Genomic DNA, 18,526 nt, shown 5'->3' with positions numbered 1-18,526 from the left:
TCCACCTACCTACAGATGCGCCTTAATTGAAACGCGTGCAGCTCACCCAGGTAACCTAACCTAGACGCGCCGGTTGTCTCCACGCGTTTTTGAGTGCAACTTTCAACCGAGCAACGGCATCCTTTCACAACGAGAGCGCATCACAAGTTGCTTTATTCTTTTCAGACTTATATTGCGTCAAGTCGCATCTTGATTCCCACTTGCGATACATATTGTTTATTTTCCTAAACAGTGCAAGGAAAAATGACGGACGTTGAACAGTGTAAGTGTAGCCTCCGTCGCAACTTTCCTTGTTCCTTAATACTGACATCCTTCAAAGGGCTCGCGAACGCCAACGAGGCGATTCACATCAGCCTTGTGTCCCCCTCCGAATCTGGTCTTCAGCATGTTGCGACCTTCAACCCTCGACACACTTACTCGATTTTCGGCGAGGAGGAGCAGATTTTCGGGTACAAGGATCTTAAGGTCAACCTTCGATATCGAGCCAACGATATGCGACCGCACCTGAAGACGTCTTACAGCAAGAAATTCAGTGCAGTTGGCGGACCTGAGCCGACAGATGTGGCAGCTATTCTCGAGGAGGGTAACCATCTGCCCAAGAGTGCGTTGCTCATCTTTGTGCATCAAAGCCATAAATACTGACAGCATCTAGTTGCCTTTGCTAAAGCAAGCGATTTTGAGGAAAGCTCCAAGCTACTGGCCGACGACTGGACACCACCAGGAAAACTTCACACAACTTTCGATAGCCCCGATGGTCAATACGAGATCTGGCGCGGAAACCTTGCCGATCCAGCTATCAAGCAGCTCAACACTCGCCTGCAACTATTTGTACCTCTCTTTATTGAAGGGGGGACCTATATTGGCCAGGATCCTGAGGGGGAGTCAACCGAACTGGACCTGTCTGATGCGGACCGTTGGACTTTCTTCGCCCTGTACCAGAAGCGCAAGGTGGGGGACAAGACTACATATGTGTTTGTAGGCTACTCGACTGTCTATCGTTTCTACTATTTCCAGCCTCCCACCCCACCAGCATCACCACGAAACGACGAGTGGGAGTTGCCCAATGGTAACATGGACCTCGGCGAGCTCCCTTCCAGGGCAAGATTGTCGCAATTCGTCATTCTGCCTCCATTCCAAGGCAAGGGCAACGGAGCGCGACTCTACAAGACTATCTTCGAGCATTACCACAAGATCCCACAGACTTATGAGTTTACCGTCGAAGACCCCAACGAAGCATTTGACGATTTGAGAGATATCTGTGACTTGCAATTTCTCCGAAAGATGCCCGAATTCAACACTTTGCGAGTTGACATCGATGTCGCCATTCCCAAGACGGGCACACTCCCCAAGCTGATTGTTAATAACGATAAGCTTGAGACGATCCGCCTTGAGGCCAAAATTGCTCCACGCCAGTTTGGAAGAGTTCTCGAGATGCACCTCATGTCTCAACTCCCTCTATCAGTACGGCCAACCATGGCGATTGATGAAGACAAACCAGCTGCGACAAAGGCCGATCGACACCAAGCCAAAGTATGGAGCTTGATCGTGAAGCAACGGCTGTACCGTCACAACAAGGACCTCCTTTCTCAAATCGAACCTCGTGAGCGTGTGGAAAAGCTCGACGATACCCTGCATGGCGTTGGCCTCGAGTATGCGCGCATCCTGGCTGCTGTTGATCGTTCAGATCAGCACTCTGAAGGCCAGGCAACAGCTAACAGTAAGCGAAAGCTGGGTGTTGAGGATGGTGCGGAGGGTTCTAGTAGCAAGAAGACTCGAGTGGAAGACGCCTGAATACCAGTGTACTAATTACGTGTGAAGTATCAAAGAAAGGAACGATGTTTAATTGGGCGTTAGGAATGCATCGAACGAGGAAATCCGTTTGTAAACTGTACATAGAGCCATATCACTGTAATATCTGTCTGTGTCTTGCAGATTCAGCATGATCTGTGAATGGGAAAATGAAGAGTATCGATCAGGACAGTAAGACCCTACCCAGGCTTGGAAGGCTATTGTGAAAGAGTATGCACATCCTGTAGATACTATTGGATACTGGTCATCATGTGTGATGCTTCAAATGCAATTCGTTGTAATTCATGTCCTTATATACTATGCAATGAGATAATATACAAGATAAAGGCGCTCAGAACACATGAGATATTTATTTTGAAAGTGCCGCAAGCTCGCCCAGTTGTAATACAGTATGGAAAGGGATACTAGGTAGTAGAGCGACCTCTTGGCTCCATCCCTGACCATGGTCGGAATATTCAACTTCGTCCAGGGTAGATTCGCGACCGCAATGAGCGGACACTCTGACAAAGCAGCCGCGGATGGGTATAGCTGAGAAGTCCCAATCAATTCTCTTGATTATGGCCATCTCATTCGTAGTTGAACCTTGTTCCATTTACACCCTCGGCGCCCTTGCCAATCTGTCCAGCCACAACAGCGGCCTCGCGCACAGCTCTTGAAACAGTGCCGCGGACCTTACCCTCCTCAAGGACCAGGACACCACCAATAGTGCAACCCCCAGATGTGCAGACCTTCTCTCGGAGAAGGGCAGGGTGCTCGCCATGCTGGACAAGACCAGCAGTGCCCCTCATAGACTGTGTAGCCATGCGCTGTGCATCAGGACGAGGAATGCCCATGGCAACGGCACCGTCAATAGCAGCTTCTAGGACGAGGGCGAAGAAAGCAGGACCGGAAGCACACAGAGCTGTTGAGGCGTCCATGTGTCGGGTTGGCAGGTAAACAACGTCACCGATGCGCTTGAAGATCCATGTAACCAGACTCTCAGTGGCGTGGTCAAGAGGAGAGTTGGGAGAAGCAATGACAGTCATGGATTCGCGGATAACGGCAGCAGTATTGCACATGGCACGAACAATACGGCATCGGCCATCCTCCTCAGGGTCCTTGCAGGGCACAGCGCCGTGAAGCGCAATCTCGATGTCCTCGACAGTGATACCAGCGCAAACACTGATCAGGAGCTTACCATGCAGGGCCTTTGAGATACCGGGCTCAGTAAGAATCTCCTTGACCATCCAGGGCTTGCATGCCAAGATGACAACCTCAGACTGCTGAACAGCACCAAGGTTATCGTTGTGGACAACCTTCAAGACAGAAGAGTGCTCCCAGAGCGCACCCTTGACGCGCTTAGCGCCAGCAGGAGTGGCTACACTGGCAACAAAGCGCGAAGGAAGTCGCTCAGGCACCTCGCCACCAGGTGTTGAAGCTCCCGATCGGGGCAACTGCTGGAGGGGTTTAGGTCCTTGCATCTCGGCGAGGGAATTCAAGATTCCACTAAGAATGGCAACACCCATGGTACCTATTTGGCAATCAGCACATGGACCCGACAATTCTATTTAGACGTGAAGAGTTTAACAACATGCACGGCACTTATAACCATCCATTGATAGGTGTGCGCCATGCAGCCATGTGTTCATCTTCCGAATACTGGTACTTACCACAGCCAAGGACAGCCATGGTGAGGTCTGTACTTCCATTCGAGCCGTAAGGTGTGAGAGCCATTGAGTTGGGCATGACTGATTTTGTGTCTAAAGTTGATTGAATAACCAAAAGTTGTGTACAAGAGGAAGAAAATCTTAAGGCAGTTGACTGACTAGTGTAGAGCCTTAAAAGTATTAACGTTAAAGGCGGCAAAGATAGGCCAGAATGGGGACAGGTGGAAGCAAAATAAATTGAATAAACGAAAAAAAAAGCTGGGGAAACGGGGGAAGATGCAAGATTTATATGGAAGGATTCCACATTTATTGACTTATTATTATTACCTACCGTCAGGTTGATAGAGTCCTTGTTGACATAAATATATAGGCCTCAGCAGTCCAAAACTGAGTCCCAGGTAACGTAAAGTTCCTTTGCTGCCCAATGCGCGTCTTGCCCCGTATTCAAAACAGGAAAACGAAGCAAAGACGGAAGAATAAGGGGTAAGACAACTAACTACGTAGAAACACTATTAAACGGGTGCCATTCATGGAGAGGAGAGACGAGGACAAATTGCAGACAGCCAAAGTCTCACCATGTCAGGAGATGTAAGAAAAGCTATCACAATAGAGCCTTTTTTTGATAGGTTCCGGGCTAACAAAGTACTTTTCAGTACTCTGTACATGGTCTTCTACTAAGCCTGAGGTGGCCTCTTCGCCCAGACCGTGTAAGTGTAAGTGACAGTGACCCCTGGCGATCTGAGGTAATTCACCAAGACGAAGCCCCTGACATGCCCATGTCCATAATCCATGTATGGCTTCAACGTTGCTTCAGCGAACAAGAACTTGACATGCCTGACACTGACAGGCTTTTCACCGGCAACCTTTTATGGTTAGAGCTATGTGATACACCTTCGGCTAGTCCGACCCGGATTCATTTCTTATTAGTGAAGGGATTTCAGCTGAGAACAAGAGAAGCAAAAAAGAGATGCCCAAAGTAGATAATATTCGTGACAAGGTGAGACTTTGATTATTCCCGGTCGCTTCAAGGTCGCAAATTCGCTCACCGCAGATGAGCACAGCCACAGCCACAGCCATAATGTGGCACACTAAACCGACGGGCTCCTTTGCTCACTCGCCGCTGATCCACTACCGAACATGGATGAACCTACAGCTACAGCAACAAATTGCTTGGGCTTCTCATCTCAACTACCACTGACTGAAGAACTATCTTATACGAGAGCCGTTGTGTTTTGTTTCACCAAGCAAGGGTTTGAAGTCGCTCAAACGTTTCCAACTTACGGAGTTCGTCGCTCCATACATTTTATTTTTATCATCTTACTTTATCATAGTCTTTCACAATGGCTGATCCTTTTGAAGTGCGCATGCGCTTCACCTCTCAGCTTCAGCATCTCAATGCCTCAGTAGCATCTGCGCAAAAAGCTGCCCAATATGCGCTTCGATATAGGGATATGGACGAGGACTTGCACTCGTGCATTCTCGAACAGCTGGAAAGAGTGGTAGGGCCATCAATTCTCAGTGTAAACCTATCACTAACCTCAAGTTAATAGAATAACATGAATACAAGGGCCAACATTATGTACTTTATTGAGCATTTTCTCGACATGGCACAACGCGATGGACATCCAGACTATATCCGAATGATGCAACGAGACATTATTCGTGTTGTCGATGCTGTTGCTCCTGATGATCGATCCGGCGCTGCCAACGTCAGAGTCGTTCGAAAAGTTAGTTGACCCCTTGTGATCAGATACCCTCAACTTCTTTTAGGATCTTAACTGACATTTAGTACAGGTTTTACAAGGGCTTCAAGGGAAAGGCTACCTGGAGTCGCAAGCAGTTATTCAGATTGAGGATGTTATCAAGGAGCGTGAAACAAACGCAGCAGACCTCGCCTCACCAAATGGAGATGTTGAAATGACGGATATACCGCCTTCCCAGACTATTCCCAAATCAGATCGACGAGGCGCATCAAACCAACTTGACAAACGTCAAATAGAGCAGCGAATCGAAGAAGACCGAGAGCGTCACAAGCGCGAGCGCGAAAGTATATGGGCCATCCCCAAAACCGATAATGCTGAGATGAATCGATTATGGGAGGAGACTAGTGATTTCGGAGAAGACGATGATCGCCTGATTAGTGAAGAGCAGGGCGATTTTCAGAAGGAAATGGAAATGCAGTCTGGCTGCCATCATCATCAGGCGGCAAAGAATGGTGACCATCATTAGGAACGACTATGGGAAACCACCAGCGATTTCGGAGGCGATGATGAGCGCCTAATTGAAGAGGAGGATGATATGTTCCAGAAAGTGATGAGGATACAGTCTCGCTACCATGGTTCAAAGATGAGGGTGGATGAGACCCGTTGTTAGATGTTCAGCACATCTTTTCTCGGACGGCGTCGAAAGGCATCGAAACAGTGCTCGATTCGTAATTGGGAGAACAAAACAAGAAAGGATTGATACCCGCCATTTGCTGCATGGCTGTCTGGAGTCATGATGTTTAAAGCCATCGTTTCAAAGAGTTCGAAGCAACGATTGCAGCTTATCCAAGTGACAATAATTACTTCATGTTCAATATGATATCATGATTAGAGAAAACTCACCGATGAGTCTTGTCTAAGGGTGCATATTGTTAGATACTAGTACATATGTTTTTTATACATGCAATCCAGCCATCTATCGTGCCAAGTCGCTAGTCGTCGTGTCCCATAGATTGATGATCCGCCTTACTCCATAACCACAGTGGCGCCCAACTCCTTCATGGCGGTGATGATCTTCTCAGCGTCTTCCTTGGGAACGTTCTCCTTCATCATCTTTGGCGCGCTCTCAACGAACTTCTTGCTGTCCACCAAGCTCAGGCCGAGCATGTTCTTGATCTCCTTGATGACCTTGGCCTTGGAGGCGGCATCGAACCCTTGCAGCTTGAGTGTGAAGAGTGTCTTCTCGGCGGCGGCAGGAGCAGCTTCCTCAGCCTCCTCGACAGCAGCGGGGGCAGCGGCAGGAGCAGCAGCAAAACCGCCTATGGGCATATCGGGGATGTTGAGCTTGTTCTATTGGAGGTATCATGTTAGCGACTACGGTCCAGATAACCCCGCCAAGTACCAATTGATGTTCAGTCCAACACCAGCACTAACCTTGAGGCTGGAAACAAGGTCAGCAGTCTCCAGAAGAGTAAGCTGGCTAATCTGGTCGACAATGGCTTCGATCTTGGGGTTGATGGGAGCGGCTTCGGACGAGTTCCATCTTCTCGAGGTGGCCGGGATGCGGGCGAACTGTGCGGGTGCTCGGGCAGCGCGGGCGGATCGAAGCTGGCGAGCACAGCTCTGGGCGGCGTACCGGCAAGACATGGCCATTGTTGTGGTTGAACTGGTGGATGCTCAATTCGAGAGAGTCGTCGCGTGCGGGCGTCTGAGGGAACGACGTCTTGAAGTTTTTCGAGCTGTCTCGATGTTCCGGCGTGCTAGCGGCCGAGTCACGTGAATAACCGGGGCACACTTTCATATGTCGAACGATTCTATGTTTGCAGTGCAATTGTTTCTCCAATTCGAATTTTATTAATGTACAAGTAATGGGCACTATTTGCGAGTAAGATTGGGTCAATTGAGGGAAGCATTGGGTCTGTCTGTGTTCTGGTTGTTGATTCTGTGATCCCATGTGAGCCATAAAGTACGCTCGCTTGAGCCTATCTACCTACAGGCAGGTATGAGGTTCGTGCAATATATGTCCAACTCACAGAGAATTAGGCACCTGAGTATGCAGCCTCGCATTTAACTACTCTTTAAATAGTAGCATATGCTTCTAGCTATTTAACTTCGTAAATTGAATATTGTCGATGCCAATTACTTTACAGGTGAACTCCAGGGTCCATGACTAGGACGGATTAGCGCTGCCTGAGCAGCCCCCGGAAATTTACAAGCCGAGATAAGATAACAGAAAAAAAAAGTCTAGTTCAAGAGGTGCGGCTGGTGAATTATTACGCCAACACCAGCATCGGCAGCCAAAAATCGTCGACACGAGCGCAATCATGGGAATGATTGATGTCTCCCGGCAGAGGAGGTCGCTCCTTGCGGATGCGACTGTGTTGGAACTTTTGCCTGCAGAAATACTGGCAATCATTCAAACAGACTCTTCGACGAAGCTGCTCGACGCTATTGCTGAGGCAGCTCTTTGCCCACCACTTACAGAGCGCATCTTTGCGCATTTCGAGCATGTCTTCCCAGACATTTGTGCTCGATGGATTCTTAACCCCGGCAATGAACCTTCACGATACGTACGAATATACTCGGCACTTGCACGTATCTTACCTTTTGCTCCCTATCTATCCACATTTATCGAATACGCCTCTTCCACCGCCGAACAGCCGACTAATTCACCCTCTCTCCGACTTCCACCCTTGAAACTCGACCAGGATGCCATCACACAGGATGGAGAGGTCCTCTTACAGAGTCTCCTTGTTGCTTGGAGGCTGATCAGTTTCGACTCGCGCAACTTCGGCCCCCTCACGTCGGCCGCTTTTATGCAGACCCTGTTTAACCATGAAAGTACAGCAGTTCGTTATCTTGCGACCAGAATCTTTATCCAGCTTCTTCACGGATCAGATTGGAAGCTCGAGTCTCTAATCCAAGAACACATCGGCAAGAGCGAGGCTATCCTCGCAGACTTCGACGGCAGATCGATTGATTACGGGTTTCTGTCGCTGTACGAACAGTCTCGAGTGAAGTCCTTCCTTGCTTTGCGTCAGGAAGTACAAGCTGCCCATGAAGCCGACAACAACGAAAATCCTTGTTTACAGACCCTGACACCTTACGTCGTTGCCTATGGAAATGTTATCCTCCCCAGACCCCTAGGCCCAACCGGAGAGCCTTCGAACCTTGTGCTCACACCTACGACCGTGTCTAACTTGGAGAGGCTGGCAACTATGCTCCGCGATCCCGACCCAGTTATGTTGTATGGACTTCCGGGAGTTGGCAAGACTGCCTTGGTACACGAGATAGCTAAGCAACTTGGCATGTACTCAAATATGGTCACGTTGCACCTCAACGAACAGACGGACGCGAAGATGCTGATTGGCCTGTACTCGACTGATTCGAAACCTGGTTCTTTCCAGTGGCGCCCTGGTGTTCTTACCACAGCAGTGAGGGAAGGCCGATGGGTTTTGGTGGAAGATCTGGACCGAGCCCCCACGGAGGTTTTGAGCACCCTGCTCCCCCTGATTGAGCGAAAGGAACTCCTTATCCCAAGTCGAGGCGAGAGAATACGCGCAGCAAGTACTTTCCGACTCTTCGCGACAGTACGGACATCACGAGGGATGAATGGCAGGGAAAACCTGCCAAGTATGGTTGGCATCCGCTTCTGGCAGACTTTGAATACTCAGCCCCTTGCGGCCTCCGAGCTCGAAAACGTTGTGGTCCAAACGTATCCCATCCTACGAAGGCTTGTCCCGGATATCCTTGCCGTGTATGCCCGTCTGTCCCAGATCGGGAACAAACCTGGTGCATTGGCTCGGGGTAGAAACGTTATGGATCGCCAGATGACGTTGCGGGACTTGCTGAAGTGGTGCCGTAGACTACGAGAATCTTTAATCGCTTCCGGCTCAAAGACCGGCGAGGAAGCTATCACCAATACAACAGAAGACCAGATGTTCATGGAAGCTGTTGATTGCTTTGTTGGAAGCTGTCCTGATGCTCAGATCGGCAAAGACCTGGTCTTTGCCATCGCGGAGGAGATGCGCGTCCCGAAAGAACGAGTGGAATATTACCTATCGACTCATATACCCCCTTTGCAGGAAAGCGACAATCAGTTCAGCATTGGCCGCGCAGTGTTGCGCAAGAAGAAGCAATCCAACAGAGTACAGAAATCAAAACGACCATTCGCCAGCACAGCGCATGCCAAAAAGCTGTTGGAACAGATTGCCGTCGCTGTCAAGTTGAACGAGCCTGTCCTGCTTGTCGGAGAAACAGGTATAGGCAAGACCACGGTGGTGCAACAGCTAGCCGAGTCCTTGGGCCATAAGCTTATCGCTGTAAACCTGTCCCAGCAAAGTGAGGTCGGTGACCTTCTCGGTGGATTCAAACCCGTCAACACTCGGACATTAGCGATGCCTCTCAAGGAAGAATTTGAGGACCTTTTCTCCGCCACTGGCATCTCAGCGTCCAAGAATCAAAAATACCTTGAGCAGGTCGGTAAATGCTTTGCTAAGGGCCAATGGTCAAGAGTGTCAAAACTGTGGAAGGAAGCCCCCAAGATGTTCAACAAGATTGTCAAAGAGCTCGAACGAGTTCAGGCAGAACAAGCAGAGACCCGAAATGGAGATGAACAGCCTACGAAACGCCGAAAGACTCAGTCCAAGCTGCAAACCCTCCTTGATCTACGCCCACGGTGGGATATGTTTGCTCGGAATCTCGAGCAATTCGACGTCCAGATTTCTGGAGGCTCTGGTACCTTTGCTTTCTCTTTCATGGAAGGAAATCTTGTTAAAGCTGTCCGCAACGGTGACTGGGTACTTCTCGACGAGATCAACCTTGCTTCTCCTGACACTCTCGAGAGTATCGCTGATCTCCTGACTGGTCCCGACGAGAAACCGTCTATCTTACTGTCAGAAACTGGCGAGATCGAGAAGATTGAGGCTCACCCCAATTTTAGAATTTTCGGTGCCATGAATCCTGCGACCGATATTGGAAAGCGTGATCTGCCAGTTGGAATCCGCTCCCGATTCACCGAAGTTTATGTTTCTAGCCCAGACAAGGATATCAAGGATCTGCTCACAATCATCAAGACCTATCTTGGTAGTAGCAGTAGCAAGAATGACCAAGCAGCAGATGATATTGCGCGCCTTTATCTTAATACCAAACGGTTGGCGGAGGAGAAGAGGCTAGTTGATGGAGCGAATGAGGTACCTCACTTCAGTCTTCGTACCCTTACACGAGTTCTGAGCTATGTGAATACCATTGCACCATATTATGGCTTGCGCAGGGCTCTCTATGAGGGCTTTGCTATGGGATTTCTTACACTACTTGACAGAGACTCGGAACAAATGCTTGTTCCCTTAATATCTCATCATCTCTTTGAGAGCCACGGCAACCCCCAGTCATTACTTTCCCAAGCACCCAAACATCCTAACGACGGCAAGCAATATGTGCGTTTCAAAAACCAAAATCGGGACAGACAATACTGGCTTTTCCAGGGCAATGAAACTCCCATTGAGCGTAAAGACTACATTATTACCCCTTACGTGGAGCGTAACCTTCTGAATCTCGTCCGCGCCACCTCAACCAGGCGATTCCCTATTCTCATCCAGGGACCAACTTCCGCTGGAAAGACAAGTATGATCGAGTACCTTGCAAACTTCACTGGTAACAAGTTTGTGCGTATCAACAACCACGAGCATACCGACCTTCAGGAATACCTTGGTACCTACATCTCCGGGTCCGATGGCAAACTCCGTTTTCAAGAGGGTATTCTGGTTCAGGCAATGCGTCAAGGCCACTGGATTGTGCTTGATGAACTGAACTTAGCCCCAACCGACGTCCTCGAGGCCCTGAACCGCCTTCTCGACGACAACAGAGAGCTTTTAATCCCAGAGACCCAGGAGATCGTAAAGCCTCACGAGAACTTTATTCTGTTCGCCACGCAGAACCCTCCTGGTCTGTATGGTGGAAGAAAGGTGCTCTCGAGAGCTTTCCGCAATCGATTCCTTGAATTGCATTTTGACGATATACCCGAAGATGAGTTGGAGACTATTCTCACACAGCGAAGTCCTGACACCTCCCCACCTGACTGTAAGAGAATTGTTACTGTCTATAAGGAACTCTCACGACTCCGTCAAACAAGCCGACTGTTTGAGCAGAAAGACAGTTTTGCTACTCTTCGCGATCTGTTCCGTTGGGCGTTGCGAAAGGGCGGTCTCCGTGAGGAAATTGCTTCTGATGGATTTATGCTGTTGGCCGAAAGAGTTCGTGAAGAGGAGGAGCGCATAGCTGTCAAGGAGGTCATCGAAAAGATTTTCAAGGTCAAAATCAACCCCCAAGACCTGTATTCCGCTACCATGGCCCCTGAGCTGAAGGACTTTGTAAGCCACAACAACAATCAAGGTGTTGTATGGACTCATGCAATGCGGCGACTCTATGTTCTTGTCTCTCGAGCATTGCGCAACAACGAGCCTGTCCTGTTGGTGGGTGAGACAGGTTGTGGAAAAACCACAGTTGTTCAATTGCTCGCTGAGGCATTGAAAAAGGAGCTGCACATCGTCAATGCTCACCAAAACACCGAGACGGGCGATTTGATTGGTTCTCAGAGACCTGTGCGTAACCGAGGAGCTATTATCGATGCCATGGATGTGGACGTAAAGTCAGTTCTACAAACTCTTGGATTGGATATCTCTGGCTCGGTCGAAGAGCGCCTGGAGCGATATAAGGCATTGGATGCTTCAATCATCAGCAACATTCCGGAAGACCTTCGAGAGCGTATCAGTGCCCATGAGACACGAAGTAAAGCCTTGTTCGAATGGGCGGATGGAAGTCTAGTAGAGTCTATGCGAGAAGGCCACTTCTTCCTTCTGGATGAAATCTCTCTGGCTGACGACTCGGTCTTGGAGCGTCTTAACTCTGTGTTGGAACCTTCAAGAACCCTGCTCCTCGCTGAAAAGGGAATCGATAACTCTTTCGTCGTTGGAGCCGAGGGCTTCCAGTTCTTTGCCACCATGAACCCTGGCGGCGATTTTGGAAAGAAGGAACTATCGCCTGCGTTGCGAAACAGATTCACAGAAATTTGGGTTCCGGCTTTGTCACAGAGTGAGGACATCTATGAGATTGTCAAAACAAAGCTCAAGGGCGACTCTAAACAGCTGGTCGAGGTTGTTGTGAAGTTTGCTGCTTGGTTTGGCGACACTTTCAGGTCTATGGCATCAACGCCGTTCTCCGTCAGAGAGATTCTTGTCTGGGTCCAGTTCATCAACAACTTCCATTCCAGCGACCCTGTTGTTTCACTGGTTCATGGTGCTTCAACTATCTTCATTGACAGTCTCGGTGCCAATCCCTCCGCTCTTCTGGCTACAGACCCCAAATCACTTGGTCAGCAACGACAGAAATGTCTAGGTAAACTGAGTGAGCTTATCGGCAAGGATGTTTCTAAGGTCTATGAGACCCATCCCGAGCTCTCTATGGATGACCGTTCTCTGACTATCGGGCACTTCAGCATCCCTCGTGCTTCCACAGGAGTTGCTGACCCTGGGTTTGCTTTCCATGCACCCACCACCCGCTTGAACGCGATGCGAGTCCTCCGAGCGTTGCAAATGCAGAAGCCAATTCTTCTTGAAGGAAGTCCCGGAGTAGGAAAAACAACTCTTGTGGCTGCCTTGTCTCAGGCATGTGGTCAGCCCTTGACCAGAATCAACCTTTCTGATCAAACCGATTTGATGGATTTGTTTGGTACTGACGTCCCTGTTGAAGGAGCCGAGGCTGGCAACTTTGCTTGGAGAGATGCGCCGTTCCTTCAAGCCATGCAAAAGGGCGAATGGGTGCTCCTTGACGAAATGAATCTTGCTTCTCAATCTGTCCTGGAAGGTTTGAACGCCTGTCTTGACCATCGAGGTGAGGTTTATATCTCCGAGCTGGACCAAGTCTTCAAGCGCCACCCAGATTTCCGTCTTTTTGCAGCTCAAAACCCGCATCATCAGGGTGGCGGCCGCAAAGGATTGCCCGCTTCCTTTGTCAACCGTTTCATTGTTGTTTACGCCGACGTTTTCTCAGACGACGATCTGAACTTGATTGCCGCGCACAACTATCCCAAGATCTCACCACAGGTGATCAACCAATTGATCCAGTTCGTGTCCCAGCTCGACCACAAGCTTGCTATCGAGAAGGCCTTTGGAAGTCAAGGCAGTCCTTGGGAATTCAATTTGCGAGATGTCCTTCGCTGGTTGAAACTTCTCGACTCTTCTGATCCTCTTCTCCAGAACGCTCATGTTGATGACTTCCTTGACATTATTGTCCGACAGCGATTCCGAACGCAACGGGATCGCGAGGAAGTAAATGATCTTTTCACGTTGATCTCTGGCTCCGCTCCACGACAGCATAGCCTTTACCATGATATCAGCCCTCTCTTCGGTCAAGTTGGTTTGGCTCTGCTCGACAGACATCCCCATTCTCAGCCAGAGCGACTCCCTAACATCGACATTGTTCCCAGACTCGCGGAGCTCGAGTCACTCATGATTTGCGTGAAGCAGAATGTTCCTTGTATTCTTAGCAGCCCTTCAGGCTACGGCAAGTCAGTTCTTCTAGAGCATGTCGCAGCTCTGGCTGGAAAGTCGCTTGTCGTGTTCCCCATGAACGCCGATATCGATACCATGGATCTTGTTGGTGGCTTCGAACAGGCAGATCCTCTTCGAGAGGTTAATGCTGCTCTCCGAGCCCTCCAGCAGGATCTGCAGAATTCCATTATGTCGGTGGTGCCAGAGGATATTCCAAACCAGGCGCTTCAACTACTTCACCTGCTTGATGGGTTTACCGGTGATGTTGATTCACTTCCTGCTATCACTGCATGCGTCAAAGAACTGCTTCTGAAGGTCCCTACGAACTCCGAGGTAGCCACTACGCTTTCCAAGGCCCTTGTTCCTCTGCAACATTCTTTAGTGTTGGAGAACCCTCGCTTCGAGTGGTTGGATGGTGTTATTGTCAAAGCCTTGCAAATGGGCCAGTGGTTGGTTCTTGACAACGCTAACATGTGTAACGCTTCCGTCTTGGATCGACTTAACTCTCTTCTCGAGCCAAATGGGTTCTTGAGCATCAACGAACACTGTGGACCTGGTGGAGAGCCTCGAATCGTGCGCCCACATCCAGACTTTCGCATTTTCCTGACCATGGATCCGCGATACGGCGAACTCTCCCGTGCAATGCGAAACCGTGCTGTAGAGATTCATATTCACACGCCTCCTCCTGCCCTCGACTCCTCCTACAACAGAGTCGTGAGTGTGGAGAGTACTTTGCAACGATACAACACGAGCAAACTGGCAGCCGACATGACCGCTGATGAATCGGTCCAGATCGTCGAGCGCGCTCTTGAGACTCTTTCTATAACTGACGTTACTCTCCTTCCTCGATTTGCCGACACTCTATCTCAAAGTACGGCGAGCAAAGAGGTGCTAAAGACTGGAGTTTCAGGATTGCTTAATTTTCTTCATTCAAGCAATGGCGCTGACGGCGTTAATGCCGTTTCAAGATTATACACCTTGCTGAGCGTCCCTGAAGCACTCAAGCCCGCGCAGCCCTTGCACCCGCTCAACAACTTCCCCGTGGCTCAACTTTTGCCTTCACCTGACACTGGGCGATGGCTTGGCGCGTGCTTGGAGTTCTACCAAGACCTATACCATTTGCACAACTCCATTGAGGACCAGCGACACAAGGCTCAGGTTAATAATTTGAATGCTCTCAACAGACTCCAAAGATCACTTGTTAGCGATCGTGTGGGAGCCGTGTCGAAGGACGCTACTGTGAAGTTGGCCTCATTCCTGGTTTCCACGATCAATGCGGCTAAAGAGTGGCTTACTTTCAATTTCGAGTCCTCTGAATTATGGACGGAGCGCGTTGTTATCCTGAGAGGCGTTGTCCGCTATCTTGAGCGTACTGTGCGGCTCGCAACTGAGCCTGATTTTGACGAAGCCAAGTTTCAAGCACACCTTGCCCAAGGTGCTAATTTCCTCCAAAAGCAATTGGATACATCAAATGGCAACCAAGAGCGAGAATTTGTTCTCATTCTCATCGATCGACTCGGCAAGGACTTCACAGCCGGGTTTAAGTTGTCGACTGGTCTGAGTATGGAGTTGCTTTGGCACATCTTCCGCCCAACTCCTCTCCCTACGAAGCAACTTTTGGACCGAACACTGGAGCTTGAGAAGCTAGGCTCTCGTTTCGACACTTTGCGATGGAAAGCGGGAGCAACAATTCCTGATTTGGCAAAGGCTATGATAACTCTTGAGAAGGCCTCGGGAATTATTCGCAGTGATGTTCCCAATTTAGACACCCTTCTGGAAGCTCTTACTGCAGAGATCGAGTCTTTGGAAGGCCGAATTGGCACAGATGAGGCTGAACGCATGCCTTTCATGGTCGAAGAGTTCGAATCACTTCGCCAGGTGTCAATGCTAAGTCCCAATAGCCCGGACAATGCAGAGCTGCGAGTATTGTCCAATATACCTACTCAGGCCGGAATGATGCTTGCTAGTTCTGAGCACCAGGCTGCATTGCTTCAGTCAGTAGAAAATCTGGTTTATCAGAACCAGTTCTCTTGGGACGGCAAACTTATACCCTCGTTCTGGTCAAAGCTTCAAAGACTGGGATCAGTCAACCTGGGATCCTTGGCTCTCCTTGAAGCTGAGCTTCCGATTGCTGGCCGGCAGCTTGCAATCCTAAGTGCGGACGTAATGGAAAATCCTTTAACAAGACTGAACAACGTCCTTTCCAACCTTGTTCTCGACGTTTTCACTGCTCATGGCCAGGGCCTCAAGGAAGCTGTTGTTGAAGCAGCACAGCTGGTTTCTCAGAATCCTGCAAATGGCTCACAGAGCTTCGATGGCGTTGCATCTCGCATTGAACAAGAACACTTCCGTCAGATTGCCACAGAGCATCTGATTCCTGCTCTGAAGGCACTCGCTGCTTCACAAAAAGACACCCAAAACCAGGCCCATCTGTCTGCTTTTGCCTGGATTCACTTCAGCATTGGAACTGTCAAGCTGTACGTCCCGGATCGCGTTTTTGACCCTCAAAGCAGGCCTAAGATGGAACGCGAGTTTCTTCAAGAAATGCATGCTCTTCTCAAGGAGCGAACTGACTCACTCCGCACATTTGAGAAGCTCTTTACTGGACAAGATACGAATGAGCGCATTCGCCTCCTTGAAGCAGAAGCCAATGCTCTAGGCCCCCTTCCGGAAGAGGTTCGACCCATCTACAGACCCGATCAGTCAGAGCTCAGTCGCCTACATGCTGAGTTCTCTAACGTGTTGAAGGCTGTCACTGGTCCTACTCTGTCCTCGGCTCTTCAGATCCTTGACAACGACCCGTCTCGAGCGGCTGAAGAGCTGCAGCTCGTGAAAGAGAACGTTCTCCGACTTTTGGACCGCCTTGCTACTCGCTTTGAAGCTTACCAAGACATGACACGACCTACGTCAAACCTACTCCGCTGCCTCATGATTGGACTTTCGCTATGTGATGCTGCATCAGCACGTAACCTGGCACCCGCTTCACAGCAAATTCTCGAAGTTACTCCTTTCCTCGGTGGAAGTATGTGGAACCAGAAGGATGGAGACTTCTCATCTCGAACGTTTGAATTCCTCAACTACATGTCAGTTGTGGCCAGTGTTGAAGGTTTCGAGAAAATCGGTCACCATGCCCGCGAGTTGGTTTTCAAGAGCTTCCATAGTCTGTTCGACGAGTGGACCAAGAGGCTTGAAGCAGACCGCAAGGAGCAAGCCGCCAAGGGCAGTCTCTATCGTTTCCGAGGCTCCCAGGAAGATGAAGAGGAAATTGACACTGAGGAGTTCAACGAGCTGTTCCCTACTTTTGATGACGAAGAAGCCGCGAGTATGCCTGCCGTCAAGAAGCAAGATGAAGTTCGGGATCAGTCTCTACGTGTGGCACAAATGCACAAGAACCTTTTCCTCGCCCCACCAGACTTCTCTGTGGCCCTCAAAGATGCTTGCAGATCTGTGGGAGACAGAGTTACATCGGAAACTATTGACCACAAGAACATTGACCGGAGCCTGGCAAGCAAAATGTTGGCCGGCACTATGTTCTTCCTTAACGACAAGCTTGAGTCACTCATCTCACCCACCGTGGACAAGTCCTACAACTTCTATACAGATGCCAACGTGCCTGAAGCTCGTCGACTTGTTGACCTCATGCACAAGATGAAGGCTCGTTTCCGGGAGTTGCAGATGGTAGACGAAATCGGACACATGCAACCGTTGGCTGATGTCATTCAAGCTTGTGACCAAGTCCTCGAACTTGTCCACACTGAGCCATTAGCCAAAATACTTCCGAAGGTTGAGTACCTTCACGGTCACGTATACGAATGGCAGTTCGGAGGCTGGGCAAGCAAAATTTATGGTGTCCTTACTCTCCACAATCTCCTCACTGATACAATCATCCGCTGGCGACGATTGGAACTGTCGACCTGGGCCAATCTCTTCGATATGGAGCAGAAGAAGTGCCAAGACGATGCGTATTCGTGGTGGTTTGTGGCATACCAAGTTGTCATTGCTGTCCCGTTATCTTTGGTCGACGTCCCGAACGAAATGGAAGAGTACGCTGCCTCTCTGATTTCAAGTTTGGAAATGTACTTCTCAACCGCAATTGTTGGACAGTATGGAGCACGTCTCGCTCTACTACGTCAACTCCAAAGTCATCTTAAGCTCTTGGCCGAAGATTACCCTGTCCTCGAACCCGTCTTGCATTCTCTGTGCAACTTTATCCAGTATTATTCCCGTTATGAGAAGATTATGGATGAAGCCGTGCACAAGGGCCGCCTTCCTATTGAGAAGAAGATGAAAGATGTTTTGCTTATGGCAAGCTGGAAAGACACGAATATCAATGCCCTTCGTGAAAGCGCTCGCAAGTCTCACCAGAAGCTTTTCCGTATCATCCGGAAGTTCCGCGGTGTCCTTGGCCAGGAGGCGAAGCAAATTATCGAGCAAGGCCTTCCGGAGGAAGAAGTCAGTCGTGCAAGCCATGTCGAGAAGAAGTCTGCTCCTGCCAACGTTCCAGCCGACGTCTTCTCCAAGCTGAACGATACCATGCCAGGGTGGATTGATGGTCACAAGCGACTTGCCAATGTCTCCAAAACAGTCTCGGTCATGCGTAAGATCTCGGAGAATCCTGAAATGACAAGTGATGTGCCGCAGATAATCGATGACTTTGTTTCTAGCCTCAACGAGTCAATGGTTGAGCTACGGAAGGAAACGCCACCTTTCTTGACCGACGAGAACAAGGACCAAGTTAAGCATCTAAAGACAAGAAAGAGGAAACTGTTCGCCGATACCTTACGCGACCTTCGTCAAATGGGCCTCAAGTACAATCTTGGTC

General features: G+C 49.5%; 4 protein-coding genes across 4 annotated transcripts; 2 read left to right on the top strand and 2 right to left on the bottom strand.

Moving 5' to 3' along the window:
* The first annotated feature begins 42 nt into the window (after positions 1–42).
* On the top strand, positions 43–1,925 carry B0J16DRAFT_94909 (acyl-CoA N-acyltransferase). Its single transcript, XM_046134735.1, has 3 exons — positions 43–262; positions 320–601; positions 653–1,925. The coding sequence occupies exons 1-3, from the start codon at positions 244–246 to the stop codon at positions 1,789–1,791; spliced, it is 1,440 nt and encodes a 479-aa protein (XP_045984400.1). The 5' UTR covers positions 43–243; the 3' UTR covers positions 1,792–1,925.
* A 450-nt stretch (positions 1,926–2,375) lies between these two features.
* On the bottom strand, positions 2,376–3,534 carry B0J16DRAFT_318152 (pyrroline-5-carboxylate reductase dimerization-domain-containing protein; the record flags this gene model as incomplete). Its single annotated transcript, XM_046125425.1, has 2 exons — positions 2,376–3,319; positions 3,459–3,534. 2 exons carry the CDS (start codon positions 3,532–3,534, stop codon positions 2,376–2,378), a joined length of 1,020 nt encoding a protein of 339 aa, XP_045984399.1.
* Positions 3,535–4,647: 1,113 nt separating this feature from the next.
* On the top strand, positions 4,648–5,951 carry B0J16DRAFT_94901 (CTD kinase subunit gamma CTK3-domain-containing protein). The gene is made up of 3 exons (XM_046134734.1): positions 4,648–4,954; positions 5,006–5,182; positions 5,250–5,951. The coding sequence occupies exons 1-3, from the start codon at positions 4,796–4,798 to the stop codon at positions 5,682–5,684; spliced, it is 771 nt and encodes a 256-aa protein (XP_045984398.1). The 5' UTR covers positions 4,648–4,795; the 3' UTR covers positions 5,685–5,951.
* A 233-nt stretch (positions 5,952–6,184) lies between these two features.
* Positions 6,185–6,878, bottom strand: B0J16DRAFT_302055 (ribosomal protein L7/L12 C-terminal domain-containing protein; the record flags this gene model as incomplete). The annotated part of the gene is made up of 2 exons (XM_046124622.1): positions 6,593–6,878; positions 6,185–6,508 (listed from the first exon to the last, which is right to left on the bottom strand). Exons 1-2 carry the CDS (start codon positions 6,809–6,811, stop codon positions 6,185–6,187), a joined length of 543 nt encoding a protein of 180 aa, XP_045984397.1. The 5' UTR covers positions 6,812–6,878.
* Between the last annotated feature and the right edge of the window lie 11,648 nt (positions 6,879–18,526).

Source organism: Fusarium flagelliforme (assembly GCF_020744385.1).
Source record: "Fusarium flagelliforme strain FIESC 12 MPI-CAGE-AA-0113 chromosome Unknown B0J16scaffold_3, whole genome shotgun sequence".
Classification (NCBI taxonomy): Eukaryota; Fungi; Ascomycota; class Sordariomycetes; order Hypocreales; family Nectriaceae; genus Fusarium; species Fusarium flagelliforme.
This window is presented reverse-complemented; position numbering and strand designations above follow the sequence as displayed.